The 18,873-nt window shown below is 42.3% G+C and overlaps 1 protein-coding gene across 1 annotated transcript; it reads left to right on the forward strand.

Moving 5' to 3' along the window:
* Positions 1–2,376, forward strand: LOC308074643 (prominin-1-A-like; the record flags this gene model as incomplete). Its single annotated transcript, XM_080414150.1, has 1 exon — positions 1–2,376. One exon carries the CDS (start codon positions 1–3, stop codon positions 2,374–2,376), a length of 2,376 nt encoding a protein of 791 aa, XP_080270276.1.
* Between the last annotated feature and the right edge of the window lie 16,497 nt (positions 2,377–18,873).

Consider the following 18,873-nt stretch of genomic DNA (forward strand, 5'->3'; position numbering starts at 1 on the left):
ATGACACAGAGCTGGTTCCAGCATGTTATGGATTTCATGACAGGGCTGACACAGCAGTTCCTCGACATAATCCAACCAAACGATTTTCCATTCAATCTGATTGTAAAACTTGTGAATGATTATGAAGATGCGCTGTGGGATGAAGATACCATCAGAGCATTGCTAAAGTATGAGGCTGGATTCTTGGTGTGTGCAGTCATAGGGATCCTGTACATCGTGTTGATGCCAGTGATCGGTGGCATCCTGGCATGCTGTCGCTGCCGTGGCAACTGTGGTGGCAGAATGTACCACAGGCAGACCTCCAGCACCAACATTTACAGGAGGGCTCTCTATTGGAGTGTCTTTATAACCACAGTCGTAGTACTATTGGGGAACATCAACATGTTCATGAGTAATGCAGCCTTTAAAGTGAGCGTGGACCAAGTCAATGGTACTCTTAACAACCTTCATAGCTCCTTCACTGCTGTAATGGAGCAGATTGACCACAGGGTGAAAGAAAGCTACAAGATTGTTGACGAGCTGACCGAAAACCTTGGCACTATTGTCCCCAAGCTGGGTAAAAAGATCAAGACAAGGTTAGAAGGACAAGTGCACCCTGCCCTGGACTCGTTTGGAATTATGGCCAACTTCAGTAAGGCCAACACCACCAATGACCTAGTGATAGAATTTGAAAACATTCTGGAGGAATTGATGAAGAAAGAAGCAATTGTGAGGGAACTTTTGGACACCACAGATAAAGCAATAAAGGCCATCAATCACGCAACGGCCAGGTCTCAGTGCGACGACTGTGAAACACTTAAACAGTTTCCTGAAAAACTACAGTTAGAGGACACATTCAAGTTTGAGTACATTAGTCAGAATTTTACTGAATTCAAGTCTAAAGTGGGTGCAGTGATGTGGGACTCTCACCTCCAGAAAGGAATCACTTCTTTGGAGATGATTCATCAGAAGGTCATCAATGACACCAAGGGTGTAGTTCAGGATATTAAGAACAAACTGGAGGACACAAAAAAACACACCACCCATGTAACCAGTGACTTCCTCATCTCTGTCTCAACTAACGTGACCCACCCTTTGCAACAGCTGCAGAAAAACATCAACATGATCACTCCAGTGGTTGAGAGAGCAGAGCATATCACAAAGGCAGTAGGTGTGGCCCTGTGCTGTATGGTTCTACTTGTGGTTGTGTGTAATATCCTGGGTCTACTTCTGGGCCCTCTGGGAGTGAAGCCTAAAGCGGACCCCAAAGATCGGTCAGGTACTGCACACTATGGAGGCAACTTCTTGTTAATGGGTGCAGGTTTCATCTTCCTGTTCTCCTGGCTGCTCATGGTTGTGGTACTATTGCTGTTTGTGCCAGGAGGGAACATCTACTCACTGGTGTGTAAGCCCTGGAATGACAGAGATTTGTTAAAGCTTATTGACACCCCACGGCTGATTGGATTTGAATTAGGACCGATGCTGGGACTGAAAAGAAATCTCACACTCACTGATGTTTACAGTAACTGCAAGAAGAACATGTCTCTGTGGTACACACTGCACATGAATGAGCTTGTAAACCTGGAGGAGGTGCTCAATGTATCGAATGAGATCCTGAGGAACGTTACAATCACTCCCATCACTTTGCTGAGCAATGAAGTTGAAGATCAGATCTCAAACATCTCTATTGTGGCAGAACATATGAACTTCAATGTGTTATTTATACAGCAGATCAAAAGGATCCGCCTCCTTGACATCACTGCAATGGTAGACGAGGTTAATAGGTTGATTAAAAAATATATAAAAATACCTGGTTTAAAGGGTGATCTAGAAACAGCGAATGTAAACCTGAAAACGGTAGAGGGCTATCTGAAACCTGAATCTAATTTATGGACAAATATAACAACGCTCAAAGTTATAGTCATAGAGGGACTTCAATCCAATGTGGAGGAAATCCTCAGAGCAGTCAACGATGTGTGGAGTAATGTGGGAACTGCACAAAATTTCCTAAAAAAATACACAGCGCAGATCATCAAGACTGAAAACAGAGAGTTTGTTGAAAGTCAGTTGGGAAACCTCACCATCACATATGCTGAGTGGGTCAACCTGACACACCAAGCGGGCCGCTGTGGGTCGGTGGCCAGAGCTGTCGTCGACTCTGTGCAGAGCATCATCTGTGAAGTCATGGTGGAGTCTCTGAACACTTTCTGGTTTAGTCTGGGCTTGTGTCTGATCTTCTTCTCCATCCCCAGCATCATATTTTCTATCAAACTGGCCAAGTACTACAGGAGAATGAAGGAATCGGATAGGTACTACAGAAGAATGCTAGAATCTGATAGGGCTGTGGTCGATTTTAATCATCTGTCAGAGGCCCCTAAGTTGATGTTATGTGAGTGAGGAATTAGACACGGAGTTCAAAAATACAAACTTATCTTACACCAACAAGGAACTACGGACTAACAAAGAACTGAGAAAAGGGCTGTTCATATACATGAGGCAAGGATTACAAATACAAACAGGAGACCTGTCATTCCCCCCATATCCTGTCATTCTCCCCCTCTGACACATAAGTGGAGGCACGCATTGCTGCTTGTCTGGCTGACATCTCGGAGTGGATGTCGACGCACCACCTGAAGCTCAACCTGGACAAGACCCAGCTGATGTTCCTCCCGGGGAAGGGCTGTCCGCACCGAGACATGGCCATCACCATTGATAATGCTGTGGCGACGTCAACTCGGACTGCGAGGAATCTGGGTTTGACCCTGGACGACCAACTGTCATTCTCGGCAAACATCGCATCGGTGACACGGTCCTGCAGATTCCTCCTCTACAACATCAGGAGGATTCGCCCCTTCCTCACTGAGAAGGCAGCGCAGGTGCTCATCCAGGCTCTTGTCATCTCCCGTCTGGACTACTGCAACTTCCTCCTTGCTGGTGCCCCGGCGTCTGCCATCAGACCTCTGGAGCTTGTTCAGAAAGCTGCGGCTCGTCTGGTGTTCAACCGCCCCAAGTTCTCCCACACAACTCTACACTCTCCTTTTTCTACACTGGCTCCCCATAGCGGCTCGCATCCAGTTTAAAACCCTGGTGCTAGCCTATAGGGCAGTGAAAGGAACAGCTCCTTCTTACCTCCGGGCTATGGTCGAGGCTTACACCCCTGCCCGACCACCTCGGTCTGCCGCCTCGGGGCGACTGGTTGCCTCGTCACTCAGTGGTCCTTCTGGCCAATCTACACGGTCACAGCTTTTTTCTGTTCTGGCCCCACAGTGGTGGAATGAACTCCCCAGTTCATTCCACCATTGTCAGGACAGCAAAGTGCACTGCCCATCTTTTGCCGCAGGCTGAAAACCCACCTCTTCAGGAAACGCTATCCTTCCTCTTCTTCTTGCCTACTTGTTAACTAGTTGTACAAGCTCTTGTTTTATTGACACACTTATTTGTTTTAGCTCTTTCTCATTTGATTTTCCTACTTGTCTCATCTGTTTAAGAAAGTAGGTAGCTGATATATTGCACTATTACCTTAGCGCTAGCTAGGTATACTCTTAGTTGCTTGTTTTAGAAGAGAATGCACTTAAGACTTCTGGTGGTTAGTAGTTTCGCTTTCGCTCCCTACCTATGTTGAATGCACATATTGTAAGTCGCTTTGGATAAAAGCTAAATAATGTACTGCATTGTAATGTAATGTAATGAGACACCTGGGATGATTATTACAACTGACATGGGAGTGAAACAGACTAATATAAAGAAGAGGAAGTCCGCACACTGTTGACTCCAGCGACCACAATTTTATTTAAGGCTCACAGCACACGTTTCGACCCCTTCGGGTCTTCATCAGGTATGAAGAGTGCAGACATAGGCAGGTTAAAATAGGGAGCAAACAAATCAAGTCCCAGCTGTGTCGGGATAATGGACACACCCCATACTAACATTTTGCTGAAGGTGCCCACAACCAGTACTAAACTGGGAGATACAGCCTTCAGTGTATATGCTCCATATATATGGAACAAATGTCAAGAAAAGCTGAAGTTAGATGTCCTTGTTTCTTTTGCTCTTTTTTAAAGATTTTTAGCTGACCTTATATTGGAAGAAGATCTATGCACCTGCTTCTAAAATAATTTTTATCCCGCGATTTTTGTAACCCATTTTTTTCACCCGGTGCCAATTTCCTAAGTGATCTTGGGCACTACACCAGCCCTACACCAGTATTACACCTGTCACCCCACAGTAGGGAGGCCAGGGCCGAGCTCATGCTTCCTTCAGGCATGAGAGCCAACTGACCTTCTTGTCACCTGACAGGGGGGAGTTTTCCTGGTTGGACGTAGCGCGTGGAAGGAACACGTTATTCCAACCAGTTCCCTTCCCCTCCATCAGGCGCCCCGGCTGTCATGGGGGAGGCGGTATAGTGACCAGGATTACTACATGTTTTTGTGAGGGTATTAACTACCCTAGGAGACACGGGGAGAACATGCAAACTCCACACAGAGTAGGCCCTTTCGCCAACCCCACCTAGGGTATGGGCGCTGATGACGCGGAGGAGAAGACACGCCCCCAGTGCCCACAGCGTCCCCGGCGGGAATCGAACCCAGGACCTTCTAGCTGTGAGGCGACAGCGCTACCGACTGCGCCACCGTGCCCCCGATCTATGCACCTGCTTGGTGTAATATATGGTTTTAACTACCCGGACGAGCCCCCAAATGTTACGTCCCAGATGGTGGTCCAGGAGGAAGGGACGGTAACATATACCCAAATTATATACTTGAGACAGACAGATGTTGAGGTTAACTGAAAAGTTGTTTATTAACAAATTAGGTGAACAAAAAGTAAATGAATGCCAAGTCAACAATACAGGGAGGGTCAGGTGGTGCCAAAGAAAGAATGTAGTAATACCAAAACTCACTGTCTAAATAAAATAAAGTTCTTACTTACTCAAAAGAGAAACAAATCCTTCCTACTCTAACAATAAACAGAAAATACAATGGGTGGCACTCACCTCTAGACTAGTGGGATTAAACACGGGAAGTACCTACGTGCAAGATGTACAGGGTACCCCAGAGCTAAACTACCCCCCCCCTGTACTAAACGTTTGGCAAAAAGTCAAAAAGTCTTTATAAGACTGGAGGTGAATTGGTTAGGACAATGCATGGAGCAAACAAATGAGCTGGTGGAAGCATGGTGGGGGAAAGAGAAAAATGGCTGCCATCACAGGTGCTTTATATCTGATGATGATGGAGGTGATTGGTGGACTGATGAGGGGAAGGACCAACCAGTGGTGATAGGCGGAGTTGAGTTGAGTGAATGGGCTGGACCTGAGAGTGAGTGACAGAGAGCAGCAGGCAGAGAGTAGCAGGGAGAAAAACAGCATACACAGTCCCCCCATAAACATACAGTCTCCCCATACCCATACACGTAACAGTATATAACTTTTGCAACCTTTTTATTGTCTCCGCCGGAGGCGGAGAGTATGTTTTCGCTTCGTCCCGCTGTGTGTCCCCCTGGCGAACGATTTAACACTGGATGCTTGTTTCTTTCCAGAACCTGGCAACTCGTGTTGCCAGATTCTGGAAACAAGCAACCAGTGTTAAATCGTTCGCCATTAACGGCAGGCTCGCAGGAATTTTCAGCGCATGTTTGACTATCATGAGACTCTACAATGAATCGTAGTAGAGAAAAAAATAACATTGCGTTGGTTATAATAGACGAACTTCACTAACCCACTCGCTCCCATTATAACAACGGAGGGTGTTTAAAAAATGACGACAGGGGAATATATGGAAAAAAAGAGCGCCACTTTTTACGTCGCTAGGTGAGTAACGAGACATGAAAGATAACACTTAATTTGTCCGGAATTCTCCTTTAAAACCTTGGGTGGTAACTCTTTCATCGTACACTAAAGACTATAGATTTTATCAACAAACTGAAAGCTATTGATGTACCCTCTGATTGTCTTCTAGCTACTTTTGATGTGTCCAGCCTATATACCAGCATTCCCCACAGTGGTGGTATTGAGGCTGTGAACTATTTTCTCAGTCAGAGAGATCCCTCTGACAAACCCAGTACTGCTTGTATTAGTGAGCTTACAGAACTTGTGCTCACTACTAACTATTTTAAATTCAAAAATGATTTCTATCTTCAAATCAACGGTACTGCAGTGGGCAGCACCATGGCTCCTAATTATGCCAACTTGTATATGGGTTTGTTTGAGCTCTCATATGTACTGGACTCTGAGGTGAACCCCTACTATTCCCACATACTCAGTTATCAGAGATATATTGATGACATATTTATCGTGTGGAATGGTACGTCTGAAAACTTGGGCCTTTTCCATAATTACTTAAATTCATGCACTGAACACTTGAAGTTCACTCTTGAATATAGTGATTCCCAAATTAGTTTTCTAGATGTCCTAATAACCAAGAAAGGAGGTTCCCTACAGACAGATTTATACCGAAAGCCCACCGACAGGAACACTTTACTCCATGGTGACAGCTTCCATCCTGGTCACCTCATTAGAAGCCTTCCCATCAGCCAGTTCCACAGGGCTAGAAGGATCTGTAGCACAGATGAAGGTTATCAGAAACAAGCAACTGATTTAACAAACCGTTTTCTGTCACGAGGGTACAAATCTGAAGGGGTTCACACTGCATCTAAGCGTTTTGAATCTGTTACACAGGAAGAGTGTCTGAACCCAGTTAAACGCTCTAAACAAAAAAACATTTCTCCTCTATGTATTACTAGATATTCTCCTATGGGTGCTGAATTTAGAAAGATCCTCTACAAACATTGGCACATTGTTGACACTGATCCTAAATTAAAAGTGGTCTTTAAAGAGCCCCCGAAGTTGGTTTTCAAACGTTCCCCTAACTTAAGGGACCAACTCATACGCTCTTACACCCCCTCCACCACCCCCTCTACCTTTTTATCAAACATTTCTGCTGGTAACTATAAGTGTTCAAATTGTGCTCAATGTAGCTATACCTCTAAATGTCAATCTTTTACTCACCCTCACAGTGGGAAGCAGCTGCCCATAAAAGGAGTGATCACATGTTCCACAACTTTTGTTGTTTACCTGATAAAATGTCCTTGTGGACTTGCATATGTGGGCAAAACCAGTAGAGCCCTACGTACCCGCATAAGTGCAACATTAGATGTGGGGATGAACGAAACCCAGTAGCAGCTCATTTCAAGAAAAAGGGACACAGTATTGACTCTCTACGCTACTGGGGTATAGAGAAGGTAGATAGGCCCCCACGAGGGGGTGATCAGAATCGATTATTACTGCAACGAGAATCCTTCTATATATATACTTTAAATACCATGGCCCCTCATGGGCTGAATGAGGAGTTTGACGTTATTTTTCTCTTTTTTTTAATTATACTGTCTTTTTGTCTATGCCTTCTCTATGGTACCATATTTGTGTACTCGTTCACTTATTTGATCTGTGCATCTAGGCCTTGAGTGATGTCTATTTGGAGCTGTTAAATTGCCTCTTAAAAACTGTATTGCTGCATTATGTCATTACATTATGTCACTAAAAGGAATGATGTATACTTTTCAAACATAAGTTCCATATAAGTAATCATATTCCATTCTGTGGCAGTTAGCAGTGTCGGGGGTGGAAAAGTATCCAGGACTGATCTAAAGTAATATTGTTATTTATCATAGGTTAATAACAGGATGAGATTGTCAGGGGGGGCTGTGACCTTTGGATTCAAGAGGGTGAGAAGGCAGTTACTAATACCCAGGCAACCCCCTTCAATTTGAATCTGCTATTGATGTGTTGATCAGTCAACCCTTTAAGATCCTGGTCTTTGTCCTGGAGCAGGAGCTCCCAGTGTGAACCAAAACAAGTCTCTGAGCCAAGCCTTTTGTTACCAAGCGGCTGATTACAATACTATTGTCTTTATGCAAGGGAGATGGCTAAGGTGAATGCATCTGTTCTATCTCTCTCTCTCCAGAAAATCTCTGTCCCTAGGAAGTCATGCAGACTCAAATTGAATTCTTGTAATTATTCTTATTTCACAGTAAAAGCTTATTTTGTAGTAAGTACACAAGAATGAACATTGGTGAAATGTGGTTGGAGAAGAAACCAGCTAATTGTGTGTAACTTTTCTTCTTGAATCTAAGGAATAATGACATGCTATTTAAATCATCTCTTTTTGTCTAAATCAGTCATACAAGGTTGAATACATATATGTGTGGTCTTATATTGAAGCTAATAAGATGTTAAACAATGATTTCATAATATGAGTTTGTGCAAAAGTGAAGTTTGATAATTGGACATAATACAAGTTGGTACATTGTAAGAACATGCAAATGTAGTTCAACAGAGTGTGGGCGGGGACTCGGCCATGACCCTGCTAGTATTCATGTATTCGATGTGTGATAGGCCTACAGGAATTGGGGGCTGGGCTAAACCACCTAGCCTCCTCCTCTTGTGGCAGAAGGTAACAGTGTATAAAATAATGTGCTTTGCTGCTAATCAGACCTTAAAATGGCAGTTTGCCTGTTGGGCGGAAATAAAATGATGCCTGACTGAAAACCCTTAACCGGATCTACTCTCTCATTGAAACCTTTTTCCAGGAAACTGATACAGCCACTTTTGGAACCAGAAATATACTTCAGATGGCGTTTGTCGGCGGTCAGACATGCAAAAGTGTCACTTTTCAGCTACAGTCACCTTTTTGAACCCAAATAGGGCAATTGTGTGACACCTGACCCGAAAGAAAACAACATGTTGTCACCTTTTTCACCTCGGGGCTGTTTGCATGCCTGGGCGGTATGCCTGGGCCTGGGTATGCCTGGGCGGTATGCCTGGGCGGTATGCCTGGGCATGCCTGGGCGGTAGTTTTAATCTTGCCTATGAATTAAATACCAAGGCCCTCATTGGAAACAAGTCCGCAAGGACTTTTATGAACGGACCTGTTAGACAAAGTATTTTAAATGTAACTGTGCTGTTTTACATTTTTTGCCTAATAAAATATTCAATCAATCAATCAATCAATGTTTTTTCCTTCTTTTTGGAGGGGAGAATATGCGAAAAGGACCTGATATTGTGTTTTTTTTTTTTTTTTTTGGTTTTAGGAGTGATTGGCTGGTTTCCTGGGAGGGGTGGTTTTTTGGGGAATCCAGGGTAAGGTAAGTGTTTTGTGGCACGAAATAGCTTCTAGAGCTGTTGAAGGCCTGGGAGCTACTACCTATTATAACAATATAATAGGCCTTCATTTTCCAGATCCATTTGACTTCGGTTTTGGAACCAACAATAATAGTGTTAGAGAATTTTGCGCCTCTTGAAATGTTCCAGAGTCGACTAATTTGGGAGCAAAGGGCAGGACTGTCCCAAGGCTGCTGGGCACAAAAGTACAGAGTGTACAAAAAGTGCTGGCGTTGGGATGAGTTTTCTGTCTATTTGGGCTTACTTTACTCGCTTTTGGGACCTTTCACAGGAGTGTTAAATTGTTTGCATATTTTTAATGTAAGTCTCTATGATAATTAACTACTCCAAGGCTGCTAGGAGCACGAAAGTACAGAGTGTACGAAGCTTGTTGGCCTTGGGGATATGTTGATATATTTGTCATCTATTTCTATTTTTTAATGTTTGGGGTTTCCATTCCTTTTGAGCAGTCCAACAAGCCTCCACTCGGGAGGCAGTTTCGCAATGATGCCTGTTTGGTTGCTTTTTTGACTGTGCTTGAGGCGTCGAAATTTCATACAACTACGTAGGGATTTTTTTATTTTTATTTTTGGAGTGTCCATTCCTTTTGCGCAGTCGAACTGCCGCCAATCTGGGGTAGGCAATGATGCCTGTTTGGTTGGTTTTTGACTGTGCATGGGGTATTGAAATTTCATACAACAGTGTAAATAGATTTTGTAGTGTCTCTGACAAACTATAATAAGGCGATAAAAAGTTTGGTCTTGAGATATTTGTTTTACATTGGTACGGCGGTAGAATAAATATGGTAACAGGGCGCGCTGGTTATGCGCACAGGAGGACGTAGACCTTTTGTGTTATATGGCTTAAACGTACCGTGATATTATAGTGAGACTGTGGGTGATCTGGGATCAGGAGTCGGGCCTCTGCTCCGTACCCTTTCCGATACCTCTGACCGGTGTTTTGACAAATTGTGTGTGCCCGATATGCGTTCATGGAGCGACGCACTGAGTAGATTGGCCGCCCGGTGGTAGTAGTCCGGGCGTGAGGGCATAAGTCAGCACCTTTTTACTGTGTTTGGTGGCTAAGGTCTGCTGCTATTTTTTTATATAGGGACCTGTTATCAACTGGAGTACGTGTACACGTGCTTTCAGATACAGGCGCGCGAAGCACTCCGAGCGGCTTAGCCCGTAAAAATCCCTATTTCTTAGACGTGATTATGAGGAAATGTGATTGAGATGAAATGGGGCTTGAAGTGACAAATAGTACTTTCTTTGAAGTCATTATTCGAAGGTTGAAAACCGCGGGTGTCATAGACGACTCGTTATACCCGGATCTTTCCCTTGAAGGAAGTGCTGGCTGTCACTTTGTTGTTTGTATTGGAAGTATAAAGTTATTGTTTTTGGCGGAGTTTGTTGATAATGTTGTTTTGGATGTGTTTTATTCGAGGAATGTTTTTTTCCCTGAGCACTTAAATATCTTGTGACTGTCAGAAGGTGTTTTCTTGTGTAGACCTTTTGTTTTTATGTGTTACGTTCGTAATTCTGCTTTCCTTGGTGACCGGTCTGCGGCTCTTGCAAATAGTGCGTGGATTTTGGATTGGCAGGGGTGATGCTATAATCCTTATTTGGTCATTTCTTTGGGCTTTTCCGGTTTTGCTGGCGGACGCGGCGGGCCGGTTTTCGTCCTTCATGTGTGCTTGTGATCATTCTTACTTTGTGAATTGGCTACGTTTTGCAATGTTGTTGCAGGCGGTTAGTTCCAGTGTGGAATTTAAATAAGTGATATTTGTGGTGGTGTCACAAATGGCTTATTGATGGGCTTTTTGGTCCGCTTGTGGCGTCAGGGCTCTTCGGCTGTGTGCTACTTTCTTAAATTATCACTTTCGTGGTAAGGCTGCTTTCTTGTGATGAGTCTTTGTTGTGAGTGCAGTGGTATGTTTGTAAGTCTGGATATGAGTCTTGTGTGTGTGTGTTCAGTGAGTGTGTTTTGATTTGTTGTGAGTGAGGTGGTATACTTGTCTTGTATGTGTGTTGGAGGTGCGTGTGAGTACGCTTTGCTTCTGGAGGCGACGTTGTGGTGTTATGGCTTTTCGGCTGTGGACTACTATCTTAATTATCACTTTTCGTGATAATGCTATTTTGGGAGTTTCTCCTGAGTGTTTACTGTGCTTTGTCTGGCCCTACAGTGTGGCTGTGGGATTAAGCCGTGTTTTCTGTGTGTGGGTGGTGGGGTGAATTGTGTGTGTGTATGTGAGTGGATGTGAGGGGTTTATTTTATTTTATTTTTTATGCCTGGATGTTGAGAGTTTTTCGGTGCCGCTGTGTGCTTGAGATAGCTTGGACCTAGTGCTGTTTTTTTTAATTTTTTTGGGGGGTTGGTGGGTTTCATTTTTTTACAACACATTTTTTGTAGAATGTGTTGTAAGAGGGGAGAGATGTGAAATAATTGTGTAGATATTCAATTGTTGGACAGAAACATAACTATTCAGTCTAAATAATAGTGAAAGAATCTTTTTGAACTGTTAAAGTAATCTACAAAGAAGACAGTAAAAGTGAATTTAGGAATATAATTGGAATATAATTGGAATGTTATAAGCAAGGGTTAAATTTGATCGACTACAGACCTTGTTGATGTCCGTGTGAAAAATATTTAATTGAATACTACTAAAGTTTTATTAGATAGAATCGATTTCGGTCTATTTTGTGCTTTATTTATGGCGGTTTAATGATTTTGCTGGTCTAATGTATTGTTGTGAACGTACGGTCCCTGTTGTGTAAGATCAAGGCTTTTTTTCCTGAGAGATATGACCTGGGAGTGCACGCCTGGGAGATTTTCGTTACTTTGGCCAAGAAACGGAATCGTTCGTATTTTCTCTAGGGAGACGCTGAGGTTGATCACCACTGGGATAGCATGCCACGGCCATATTTGGATCGGTTAAAAGGTGCCTAGGAATTGAAGGATGGATGTATTAGCTACACATGCGTGCTTTAATTAATAGACAAATGATTTAGTTGAACTGACCCATGAATGATGCACAGATGAAGCTGATTCAAAAATTAAGGTTTTGATTATAATAGAAGGTTAAAATGGAGGACTTGTTACGTAGAAGTTTCACAGGCTTTCTGGATGCAAGAGTTCAGAGGCTCATTCTAAAAAGCCTTTCAGCAATATGCACCAGGGAGATTTTTGTGATCCTATTGTTGCTACAGGGAATTAGATTTTAGTTTATTTTTAGGAGATTTTATTTGTAGGGCAAAACCATTGTGGCCCTCTGAGGAGGCATCACACTTTTTCTTTCATGTTTTTCTTGAGAACACAGTCTTTTCTCTTTTGTGCTAAAATGAAACTGTAAACTTTGCCTCAATTGAGTGACAGCTTGTAAATAGTTCCCGGTCTGAATCACTATTCTTTTAACTCTCACGGATCGTTTCGATAGTGAACTAAAATACCTAATTCAGTGGTTCACCACTGGGGCTAAACATAGGCTGTATCTCCCTTTTTGTTTGAGGAACAGATAACATTTACAATACCCAAGCACCATATAGGAGATGGGGGGGATTTATCCTCGTGCTCAAGAAGCCAACGATAGGTTAAAGGTAGTAAGTTAGTTAATAATTGACAGACAGTAAGGGGGGTCTGCTTAATTTTTGGTTTAAAACGGCTCTGCACCCTTGTGACGATAAATCACCAGCACTGATCTTTGCAAATCTGTACTTAAATAAAATAGATCTGAGTAGGTTATAAGGAGAGTAAACATTTTGAAAATATTGAGAGTTAAAATTCTGGTGTCGTAAATTGGCCATGATCAGGCGGTAAGGGCGCGCCCCCACCAAGAGTTGGCTGGCCGCTGATAAACGCAGGTTGTGCGCGGCCACAGTTTTTTGCAGCCAGCGGATTCTAAAAAACGGGAGTGTCGCGCCTGTCACTCACTTTCAGGAGCCTCCCCGTAGCCCTCACCGCCTGTGCCTGCTGCCTTGAGCACCATGTTGCTTCCTGAGTCTTGAGACGGTCCGCCTTCGACTCACCCGATTGGACAGAGGGAGAAAATCAGCGCCTGCCTCCAGCAGTTTTATGCTTAGTCGCGGAGAGCAGATAAACGCAAGGTCTGCGCGAGAGGCGGAAAAATCTGCTCTTGCGTGAATCAACGCATTTGCATTGACAATGCATTGGCAGATTCTGCAAACAGCAGCCAGCCAACTCTTGGTGGGGGCGCGCCCTAACAACACTATTACCGAGTGCAAGAATACACAAGAATCCAGTTCGAAAGAGGGTTTGTCCATAGAAATGTATTTATTTCCACAGACGTGACACCTGCATTGCCAATCCACAGAGTGTAACTTAAATCACAACAACATCACAATATATACAGACAGACATTTCACATAGGACCATCCTCCCAGTCCTCCTTCCTGACCACTCACAAACAAGCTTTCTAGGAACAACAGGCTTCTTGGCCAGCCTTTCTCAGTCATCACAATTGATCACACAATCTGTCTTGGTTTCAACACAGAATATTTATCTATCAAACTGCACTTTTACACAAGCTCATATTATGAAATCATTGTTTAACATCTTATTAGCTTCAATATAAGACCACACATATATGTAATCAACCTTGTATGAATGATTTAGACAAAAAGAGATGATTTAAAAAGGACTTGGCGTTTTCCTTAGATTCAAGAAGAAAAGTTTACATGCAACTAACTGGTTTCTCCCCAACCACATTTGTTCACACTTGTGTACTTACTATAGAATAAGCTTTTACTGTGAACTAGTTATAATTACAAGAATTCAGTTTAAGTCTATTTCTTTACCAGCTGGCTGTGGGGAGAGAGAGAGAGACAATCAGGCAACATGCGTGATTAGATCGCATAATTAGAATGCGCCTTTTTGGGAACAAAGAACTCGGCCGGGTGTGGTGTTTTAGGTTAGCGCCTAAGACAATAGACAGGATAGCAGAGTTTTAACCTAATTACCTCTGTAGCAGACCACTACAGCAGCTGTTCTCCCCCACACTCTGACATGGAACATTCTTGACAATTTGTGTTCATAATGTATTAATAGCATATTAACTTCATTCTTGAATAGGCAATCCTGCTGTCTCATCCTCTTGACTCCAAAAGGTCACAGCTTCACCTGAAAACCTCATACTGTTATTAACCTATGATAAATGATAGTATTAATTTAGACTTCCTAAACCATGTTTAATAGATGCTTTAAGTCCTGGATATACCATATAATTTCCCCTCTTGGGGGAATATCAATAATCCTCCATAAAAGGGATATCCAGAGACTTATCTCAATCATTACTTGAAGGTGATCTCCAAAATCTATTTTAGACAACAGATTCTCCTGTGTATTGGTTAACATAATAGCGACCCCTCTTGTGGGTTATGGAACTAGTAACAAATCAACGCTTATTTCTCTGTAGACAAATGGAAATTAAAAGCAATCTTCATAGGGTTATCAGTCAAAACACATCATATAACATACTTTAACATGAAATGTTCTTAGTGTTCACGCGCACAGATATGATCTCTGTTCTTTCTTTTTTCGCCTATACTAATAAAACGCAATGTTTCTGGTAGGTCTCCCTCTTTGAATGTCCATGTTTGCACCTGGAAAATGATCAGTCATTAAAACAAAAGCTGTTCCTCATTGTCCAAAAACTGAAGCCACGAAAAAGACTTTCAACAGGCCACTTCCTTGAAATCACTGCCTTTTTGGGTATGCGCCCACAGCTATTTTCAGCGCTGGACGTAGACAAAGAACATATGGGACTATCCACCCGTGTGTAGTAACCTTCATTCTGCAGATGAAATTTTGTTGAATCTCAAAGGCCAGTAGAACTGGATTCTGAAACATCTAGCCGTCTGCTTGACGTCTGTGGCTCTATAAACCTCCGTCCTTCTGCCGTCCTGTATTGTTGTGCTGAGCTGTCAAACCGGACCTCGTCGTGGACGTTTGTAGAGCTGGGTTCAGAAGTTGACCTTCCTGGCACCCCCTCCTTTTTTTTTTTTTATGTTTCGTATCCCTGCTGATACGATGACGCAGAGCTGTTTAGATGGTGTTGGATTGAAACGGTAGATCTCAGTAGAAGCAGTGGAGATGCAGTGCAGTGCAGATGGAACCCATCGGAGAATCTTTTGGGTAGAGCAGCTGTCCCAGCATATCGATATCTTTGGCGTGCTCCCTTTGACATCCCACCGACTCCTCCTTACTGCCACTCCGCCATGGTCTCCCCTCTGGACTGTCAGCATTCTCCAAATTCCTCCCACGACATCAGTGTCTCCAACTTTCTCCATCAATCTGTTCTTAGTTTATAAAAACACTTGGAAAAAAACTTTCCTACAGAATCTAAACATATAACGGTGTAAAACAATCTCTCGCCTTCAAAGGTGTTATCAAACAAATAGTAGGCTATATTTTAGCTATGATCTAATCGTTTTATTCCTACATAACATTGACTCCATATCACATTATAGTCTACTATGTTACTTTTCAAATTTGTCCTCCTTGTTATATCTTACAAAACAATGATTCCCATTTGTTACTCATATAGCATTTTCCTAATAGTGAATACCATTTTTACTGGTTCAGCAGCTATTTAACTCTATTTCCTGACAATAATTCAAAATGTGTACTATAGTAATCTCTGTATAAGCGTTCCCCTCTTGATCCTAAATTTTATAATAACAGAACTTTCACTCTCAATATTTTCAAAATGTGTACACTCCTTAATAAATCTATTTTACTTAAGTACAGATTACAAAGGTCAGTGCTGGTGACGCATAGTCACAAGGGTGTTAGAGCAGCTTAAACAAATGGAACAGACCCCCCTATCTGTCTGTCATCTATTAACTAGCTTACTATCTTCGACACCCGGGCATGGGAACTGCTAAACCAATCCCCTACCCCAAGATCCATCGCTATCAAACTCACTGAGAGTATATCTAAAAATAACCACCCACTGACATTCTAAACATGCCAGCCGCTTTAGGTCTGTTCCCTAAAACTACTCCTTTCACCATTGTAACCAACACCCCAGCACTCACCTTAAATCTCCAAAATGGGACCAAATGTTCCCTCTGCTCCTGATAAGATAAAACAAACAAACAAAATATGTGGTAATTTCAAGTCACAAATAAGCACAGATCTCCTATTGCATGCTTAAGTATTATAAATATTATCTATTCCTTGGACAAAAAGTCTCAGCTTATTTTTAGCCCCAGTGGTGAGCCATTGAATTAGGTTTTTAGCTCACTATTGAAACTCTGAATTTTACTCAATTTGTGATATATAAAAGAATAATGACTCAGACCGGGAACTGTTAACAAGTTAAGAAAAGGTGTAATACCCCCTCTTAACCATCAGAGGTAAACAATGGTTCTGTCCTAAGATCTCCTAAAAATAAACCAAAATCTAATTCATTGCAACAAAATATGGATCACAAAGAATCTCTCTGGTACACATGGCTCAATCCTCCAGTTTAACCTCTAATTATATCCAAAACCTTAATTTTAAAATCAGCTCCATCTGCGCATCATTCATGGGTCAGTTCAACTAAATCATTTGTCTATTAATTAAAGCACGCATGTGTAGCTAATACATCCATCCTTCAATTCCTAGGCACCTTTTAACCGATCCAAATATGGCCGCGGCATGCTATTCCCCGCCGTGATCAAACTCAGTGTCTCCCCAGAGAAAATACGAACGATTCGGTTTCTTGGCCAAAGTAACGAAAATCTCCAAGGCGTGCACTCCCAGGTCATAATCTCTCAGGAAAAAAGCCTCGATCTTACACAACAGGGACAGTACGTTCACAACAATACATTAGACCAGCAAAATCATTAAACCGCCATAAATAAAGCACAAAACAGACCGAAATCGATTCTATCTAATACAACTTTAGCAGTATTCAATTAAATATTTTTCACACGGATATCAACAAGGTCTGTAGTCGATCAAATTTAACCCTTGCTTATAACATTTCAATTATATTCCAATTATATTCCTAAATTCACTTTTTACTGTCTTCTTTGTAGATTACTTTAACAGTTTAAAAAGATTCTTTCACTTTCACTATTATTTAGACTGAAAAGTTATGTTTCTGTTCAACAATTGAATATCTACACAATTATTTCACATCTCTCCCCTCTTACAACACATTCTACAAAAAATTTGTTGTAAAAAACATGAAACCCTCCAACCCAAAAAACAGCACTAGGTCCAAGCTATCTCAAGCACACAGCGGCACCGAAAAACTCTCAACATCCAGGCGAAAATAAATAAATAAAATAAAACCACCTTCCCAAGACACAGATCACAACAATCACAGACCGCGCTCCCCCCAGGGAAAAAATCGCACGTGTCAACAAACAACACACACACACACACATACACTCACATCTCCTTAAACATCAAAATAATTACATAACTTTCTGCAAAGACACCTTTGGATGGCAGGCAATTGTTACAAGCACAAGTCCCGCATCTTATAACCGAAAACATCATTACATCAGTTAAAGCTGATTTTGTGTTCTATAAATAACAATACTAGACTTCTCAACAACACAAAGACACACTCACAACTTACACCACCTTTCCACACAACAAAGACTCCTCACATCCACCCACATATACACACACAACGCACTCCACCAGTCCACAACAAAGACACAAAACAACACTAACCAGACAACCCATATACCGCGTCACCACCACCAGTAAACAAACAAGGATAAGACCAGCTTCACAACGTAAAGAACGCTCAAGCCCATAACAACACAAACACAAAATCTAAATCAACCCAGCATCACCACTGCCAAGTTGAAAAAGAAAGGAGCATTACCACGAAAGTGATAATTCAAGATAAGCAGTACACAGCCGAAAAGCCATGACACCAAAGAGCCGTGTTCACCAAGAAGGCCGAAAAGCCACCACAAAATGAAACACAGAAGTCAGGAAAATCAGCAGAACCACAGGCCTACTCCACCCATCACCAGAAAGCAAGAAAAAAAGAGATGAAAACAACTCAAAACATCATCAGTCATCATCCAACCACATCCATCATCATCCATACAAGTCCATTCAACATCCAACCTCAACATCCAACCTTATCATCAACATCCAACCGTATCATCACCATCATTAAAAAAGACATTTTAGTCGCTCCAGAAAAAGCATCGTGTTTAACCAGGGAGCCGGTGTATAAATGCCTGATCAGAGCCAAGTACCAATAACCGGAGTCTTTGCTTTAATTCCATAAAAATAGTAACACTTCAAAAGTCGAGACTATAGGCAGGAAATGTAAAGGCCATAATGAGCCCCGCCTTCCATCCTTACCATAAGGGCCTACAGGATTTAAGAGATTACATAATCAGTAAATGTACTACATTAAGGCTAGGAAGTTAAGCCACGTAATCAATGTTGTCGCGTAGATATATGTTTAATGCATCACACATATCTAAGCGACCCCACCTTTCAAAACCGGAACCTCGTCGCACAGGAAAATAGTGAAGTGTCCCGTCGGATCCAAAAAGGACCAAAATACAGGTTCTTTGTCCACCGATCGACTGGAGAAATAGACATCAGTTTAAAAATGAGTCCGCTCTCCGGAAGATACAGGGCCCAGCGTGGTTGCCAATTATGTCGTAAATTGGCCATGATCAGGCGGTAACAACACTATTCCCGAGTGCAAGAATACACAAGAATCCAGTTCGAAAGAGGGTTTGTCCATAGAA

Source organism: Gymnoscopelus braueri (genome assembly GCF_963280865.1).
Source record: "Gymnoscopelus braueri genome assembly, chromosome: 19".
Taxonomy (NCBI): domain Eukaryota; kingdom Metazoa; phylum Chordata; class Actinopteri; order Myctophiformes; family Myctophidae; genus Gymnoscopelus; species Gymnoscopelus braueri.